A 7,140-nucleotide genomic window follows, 5' to 3' on the forward strand; every position below is an offset into this window, starting at 1 on the left:
GCAGACCAAGCAAAATTCTTAAGAATCCGAGGAGAGATACCGTTGGACAAGCCGCTCCAACGAGGAAGCAAAATCAAAGGTCCTGATGGGGAAGTAGTATGGGTGGCGTTCAAATACGAAAGATTGATCAGCTTTTGTTTTCGATGCGGAATTCTTGGGCATGAAGTCAAAACTTGTGAGCAGCCACAAGGTACGGAGGGGCAGGAAAATCAGTATGGGGAGTGGATGAAGGCGGGATTCCGGCAAATGGAGGAACCGAGCAGCAACAAGAATAATAGCCAACCACAACGGAGAAAGGCGGAGCCGGCAGAACGGACACAAGCAGAATCAGACCGACACATTAATGGTACCTCCGAAATTCATGGGAACGTGCATGGCAACTCCGGAAATCACGGGATGAAGGAAGTAAATGCCATAAGCATTTCAGGAGTTAATGCAGCATCAGTTATGGAAGGGAATTCTTTTCCATCTATAACTGCTTCCTCCACAATGAATCTGGACGTAATTACGGAAAAGGGAAATAACCAACAGTTGGATACTGAGGGGCTGAAAGAAGATGACAAAATGCACTTATACTCGGTCCCAATAAGCATTAACGTGGCCACTAAAAACCTCCCAAACCCTAAACCCAACGCCCCACCTATCATGCCTAAGTCACGTGATCACTTAAGTGACAAAACCACAGCCACCAAACTGAACACGACAGAGAGAAAAGAGAGGGCCAAGCAGCAGCCATACAGGAGGAAACCACTAAAGAAAAACAATCTAATACCCACGGGTCCAACAATAAGGAAGGCAGGTGGCAAGAAGAGAGGATTGGAAGTGAAGGAAAAATTAGAGATAAGTGAGAAGAACACAGAGTTAGAGAGTAGGAAGAGACAGAAGTGCCAAGATGACAGTGATAACATGCAAACAACAACGGCGGTGGCTGCTTCTCAGCCCCACCGAGAGCAATGATCGTCCTAAGTTGGAACTGCCGGGGGCTTCGGAACCAACGTGCAGTGACTGTGCTCTCTGACTTGGTGAGGGAAAAAGCTCCCACTATTTTGCTTCTAATGGAGACAAAACAAACCATTGAGGAGATGAGAGGGATACAAGGTGAGTTGCATTATGATTCTATGTTAGCAGTTCCATGTCTAGGAAGAAGAGGAGGCCTAGCAATGCTCTGGAAGAATGAAGTGGACCTGCACATCCAAACCTACACACAAAACCATATAGATGCCCTTATTATGGCAAATCAAACTCCACCATGGCGAATTACGGGTTTCTATGGTAAGCCGGAGGAACAACTAAGGCATGAAACTTGGTCCTTGCTCAAGCACTTGAAAGCAAGGAGTTCGGCCCCATGGTTGTGTATTGGGGACTATAATGAGATTTTGGAATCAAGGGAAAAGGAAGGGGGAAATCCTAAACCACTACAGCTTATGAATAATTTCCGCAACACACTACTACACTGCAATTTGGTTGATTTAGGGTATAGTGGAAACATTTTTACTTGGAATAATGGAAGGGAGGGTGATGCGTTTGTTCAGCTAAGGCTTGACAGGGCTTGTGCAACAATGGAGTGGAAAGAATTATTCCCACAGGCTCGGGTCTCTCATCTTCAAGCTTCATACTCTGATCATGTCCCTATCCTCCTTACCACACATCCTCTAAGCCACCAACACCGAGTTAAAAAAATACCACGAAGATTTGAGGAGAAGTGGGTGACACACCCTGATTGTGAAGCTGTTATCCAACAGGTTTGGAGTAATACAGTGACTACTGGTAGCCCTATGTATTGTTTATTTGAAAAAAATTAAACAATGCAGGAGTGCTTTAGTGGGGTGGAGTAGAGTCACCTTTGGTCAATCAAAAAGTAAAATCCAAGAGAAGCAAGGGATATTGGAGGAATTGACTAGGGACAATCCAAGAGAGCATTTGGAGGAAATTAGGAGTGTGAAGGAGGAAATTAATACAATACTGTACCACAAGGAGATTTCATTGGCAACAAAGATCTAGATCTATTTGGTTGCAGGCAGGAGATAAGAACACAAAGTTCTTCCACCAGAGAGCAAGCCAGAGACAAAGGAAAAATAACATTTTAGGAATATATGATAAAGATGGTGTGTGGCAGGAGACTGATGGGGGTATAGCATTAGCTACTGAAAATTATTTCAGGAGTTGTTCACTTCGGCAAGCCCCTCAAAAATGGATACAGTATTGAGTTCAGTGGATAGGGTGGTCACTCCAAAGATGAACCAAAGCCTCCTCCAACCCTATACAGCAGAGGAGGTCCAAAAAGCACTCTTTCAGATGCATCCGTCAAAATCTCCAGGTCTTGATGGTATGTCCCCTTTTTTCTTCCAAAAATTCTGGCATTTTGTTGGAGTTGATGTCACAAATGCTGTTCTATCTATCCTCCATTCGAGTCATATGCTACATAAAATGAATTATACACATATTGTATTGATTCCAAAAAATAATGAACCACTGTATATGACTGATTTTCGGCCTATTAGTTTAGAAAATGTGGTAGCTAGAATTATATCAAAGGTTATTGCAAATAGGCTGAAATTGATTTTGCCAAATGTAATATCTGATGCCCAAAGTGCCTTTGTACCAGATAGGCTAATTACTGACAATACCACTGTAGCTTTTGAAGTGTTACACAGGATGCGAAATAAGAGGAGTGGAAAAAAGGGACAAATGGCGGTGAAGCTAGATATTAGTAAAGCCTATGATAGGGTGGAATGGGGTTTCCTTAGACAAGTGATGCAGAAATTGGGCTTTGATGAGAAGTGGGTCCGGTTGGCAATGGAGATGGTGAGGACGGCTTCATACTCAATTTTGATAAATGGGGAGCCGAAAGTTTTTATCCAACCATCAAGGGGTATTAAGCAAGGAGACCCCTTATCACCATACCTATTCTTACTTTGTGCTGAAGGTCTATCTGGAATGATAAGAAGAGCTGTGGAGAATAGAGAGCTACATGGGGTCTTATCTAGCCCAAATGGGGTGTGCATTTCCCACCTATTGTTTGCTGATGATAGCCTACTATTTTATGAAGCATCAATAGAGGAATGTCAGCGCCTAATGGACATTTTGGGCCTTTATGAAGTAGCATCCGGGCAAGCAATAAATAGGCAAAAAACATCATTGTTCTTTAGCAGAAATACAAGAGGGGAGGTCAAACAAACGATTCAGCAAATGTTGGGTGCGAGAATTATGACGAATTGTGAAAAATACCTTGGTCTTCCAATGGCATGTGGAAAATCAAAGGTAACTACTTTTAAAGAAATGCAAGAGCAGATTACAAAGCGGGTCATAGGGTGGAAGGAAAAATTTATCTCCAAGGTGGGTAGGGAAATATTGATTAAAACTGTTGCACTAGCCATCCCTACATACACTATGAGCCTTTTCAAGCTTCCAAAATCCCTATGTGATTCTATCAACTCTATAATAGCTAGATATTGGTAGGGGCAAACAAAAAATGAGAAGAAGATACACTGGATAAATTGGAAGAAACTATGTACAACAAAGAAGAAGGGAGGAATGGGCTTTCGAGACATACAAGCGTTTAATTTAGCTATGTTGGCTAAACAAGCTTAGAGATTGCTACACCATACACACTCTTTGTTCTATCGGGTATATAAAGCAAGATACTTTCCAGAGTGCTCTTTCATGGAGGCTGAGTTGGGCCACAACCCATCCTATGTGTGGCGAAGCTTGTTGGCTGCAAGAGAAGTGATACGAGAAGGATCTAGGTGGAGAGTGGGGAATGGAGTCAATATTATGGCTGAATCAGACAAGTGGCTCTCCCATAAACCTGTCTTTAAAGGGGAAGTGCAACCAAGCCTAAAAGTTGCGGAGCTAATTGACAAACGTTCTTGGCAGTGGAATAGAAATAAAGTGGCTGGGATGTTTGCCACAAAAATATACGACGAGATAATGGCCATCCCACTCAGTAGAGACCGAATGAGAGACACATTGATATGGAAGGAAAACAGGAAGCACGAGTTCTCCGTTAAGTCGGCCTACCAAGTTGCTATCCGATTAAAACAAGGGGTGGAAGCGGAACACTCACGAGCTGGGGAGGAAGGCAAGCTGTGGAAGTTGATTTGGGAACTTAATGTGCCACCAAAGATCAGAAACTTTATGTGGAGGGCTGTGTCCAATATTCTGCCAACACGAGACAACATGTATAGAAGAAGAGTGGTCGTGGAGAGTACCTACGAGTTCTGCCACCAACACCCTGAAACAGAAGCTCACTTGCTGTGGGAGTGCCCCTTTGCCCGTGTTAACGTATATTATGTTATGGGCTTTAGGCCCAACTAGGTTACTTGTATAGCACACTTGTACTTGTACTACACTTTACTTGTACCGCACACATAAGTCTCCTATATTAAGGCACTGATGTATATTCTTTGATTGATGAAATACAATACAATCATTCAGTATTTCTAACATAGTATCAGAGTCATTGCTCTAACCTTCTTGTGTCTTGCAGTCCTATCTTTGTTGGTGTTTTCCGCTGCCTCGACTTCTTCGGTCAGTAAACCTCTTTTTTTTGTGCCTTCAGAGGTGCCAAGGTTGAATCTTCACCGTCAGAAGCTCGATCACCGCCACCAAGATCACTACCTCCGTCAGGTCTTCCACATCAGACCTCCGATTAAGACATAAGAAATATCAACGTGTAGATTTTCAACCGATCTACACATAGCCGCCGGAATCATCATCATCTGACCTCTCACGCGCCGCCACGCGCCGATCAAAGATTCGGCCACTTTTCCACGTGCCATCTGTGTTGCTCCGATCATCTCACCGCCGCAGTCATCGGATTCGTCTTGCTCTGATCTACGTCATCGGCGAACAATCAGCATCATCAGGCGTGCCACGCGCCCTCACGCGCCGACAGAAGTTTCGGCGAAGATTGGACCACGCGCTTACGCGCCTTACGCGCCGCTAGGTCATCTGCTGACGTCATCGCTGACGTCATCTCTGCCACCTCATCATCTACGTCAGCCCTAGCTGACGTCATCCGATAACGTCATCTTGCTGACGTCATCACTGGAGTTGACCTTTGACCGTTGACTTTGACCGTTGACCGTTGACTTTTCTGCAGAATTGACTTTTTGCAGTCCAGGTGCTCCTTACCCAGTTTTTCGCGTAGATTTCGTTTTTGCAGTCTATTTTTGCATATTTTGCTTCAAAATGAAGAATAAGGACAAGTCTTCTTCCTTTTGCAACAATCGTTGCCGACAATCCAACAAACGTTTTTGCAATTTTTGCAAACGTTTTGGCCATAATATTGAGACTTGCTATCAACGCAACAAATCAGTTGTTTCCATTTCTGCTGCTACTGTTGCTAACACTGAGAGTGTCCAACCTATGGCTCCCGTCTCTGCAAAGTCTCAGTCTTCTGGATCCACTTTCACCATTTCCAGAGATGACCTTATAAATATCATCGCCAATGTCATTCATATGGTTGGTAATGCATCTTATTCCTCTTCTCTCTTAGTTTTATCTGGTATGTCTCCTACCTCTTGGCTTATGGATTCTGCTTGTTGCAATCACATGACACCTCACTCGTCCTTATTTTCTGACCTTAAACCTGCACCACACCCTCTTAATATTCGCACAGCAAATGGTTCCACAATGTCTGGTCATAATATAGGTTCCGTTGCGACCTCCAATCTCTCGATTCCTGGAGTCTTTAATGTTCCTGACCTTTCTTATAATTTGTTTTCTGTTGGACAATTAGCTGAGTTGGGTTATCGCATTATCTTTGATTATTCTGGGTGTATTGTGCAGGATCCGAGGACGGGACGGGAGCTTGGGACTGGTCCCGGAGTTGGGCGTATGTTTCCCATGGACAACCTTCGTCTTCCACTTGTTGCTCCTGTTTCTGTTGCTACAGCTGCTACAGCTTCTTCAATTCCTTCCCTTGCACTTTGGCATGCTAGACTTGGTCATGCATCTTCCTCTCGGGTACAACAATTAGCTTCTAGAGGTTTGTTAGGTTCAGTATCTACAAAAAATTTTGATTGTGTTTCGTGCCAATTAGGAAAACAACCAGCTTTGCCTTTCAATACTAGTGAATCAATATCCACTGATATCTTTAACCTTATTCATTCTGATGTTTGGGGCCCTTCCTCTGTCTCTAGTATTGGTGGGTCTCGATATTTTGTTGTCTTTGTTGATGATTACTCTCGCTATAGCTGGATTTTTAATATGAAACATCGTTCTGAATTATTGCAAGTATATTCTAATTTTGCAAAAATGGTTGAAACTCAGTTTTCCAAACGCATCAAAATTTTTCGATGATAATGCTCTTGAATATACTCAATATGCTTTCCAAGCTGTTTTGCATTCCTATGGCACTGTTCATCAACTAACTTGTCCAGGTACCTCTCAGCAAAATGGTAGAGCCGAACGGAAATCGTCATATTCTTGACACTGTTCGTGCTCTCCTTCTCTCTGCCAAAGTTCCTGCTCCTTTTTGGGGCGAAGCTGCTCTTCATGTTGTTCATGCTATTAATCGCATTCCAAGTCCGGTTATCCAAAATCAAACTCCATATGAGCGCCTTTTTGGGTCATCTCCAGACTATCACCACCTTCGCTCTTTTGGTTATGCTTGTTTCGTTCTTCTTCAGCCACATGAGCATAACAAACTTGAGCCTCGGTCAAGGCTTTGTTGTTTTCTTGGCTATGGCGAAACTCAAAAGGGGTATCGGTGTTATGGCACTGTTCATCAACTAACTTGTCCAGGTACCTCTCAGCAAAATGGTAGAGCCGAACGGAAATTTCATCATATTCTTGACACTGTTCGTGCTCTCCTTCTCTCTGCCAAAGTTCCTGCTCCTTTTTGGGGCGAAGCTGCTCTTCATGTTGTTCATGCTATTAATCGCATTCCAAGTCCGGTTATCCAAAATCAAACTCCATATGAGCGCCTTTTTGGGTCATCTCCAGACTATCACCACCTTCGCTCTTTTGGTTATGCTTGTTTCGTTCTTCTTCAGCCACATGAGCATAACAAACTTGAGCCTCGGTCAAGCCTTTGTTGTTTTCTTGGCTATGGCGAAACTCAAAAGGGGTATCGGTGTTATGACCCTGTCTCTCATCGTGTTCGTGTTTCCCGCAATGTTGTCTTTTGGGAAC

The 7,140-nt window shown here is 43.5% G+C and overlaps 1 protein-coding gene across 1 annotated transcript; it reads left to right on the top strand.

Moving 5' to 3' along the window:
- Positions 1–953: 953 nt before the first annotated feature.
- On the top strand, positions 954–2,001 carry LOC115960267. Its single transcript, XM_031079066.1, has 2 exons — positions 954–1,777; positions 1,812–2,001. The coding sequence occupies exons 1-2, from the start codon at positions 954–956 to the stop codon at positions 1,999–2,001; spliced, it is 1,014 nt and encodes a 337-aa protein (XP_030934926.1).
- Positions 2,002–7,140: the final 5,139 nt, after the last annotated feature.

This window comes from Quercus lobata, chromosome 2 (assembly GCF_001633185.2).
Source record: "Quercus lobata isolate SW786 chromosome 2, ValleyOak3.0 Primary Assembly, whole genome shotgun sequence".
Lineage (NCBI taxonomy): Eukaryota > Viridiplantae > Streptophyta > Magnoliopsida > Fagales > Fagaceae > Quercus > Quercus lobata.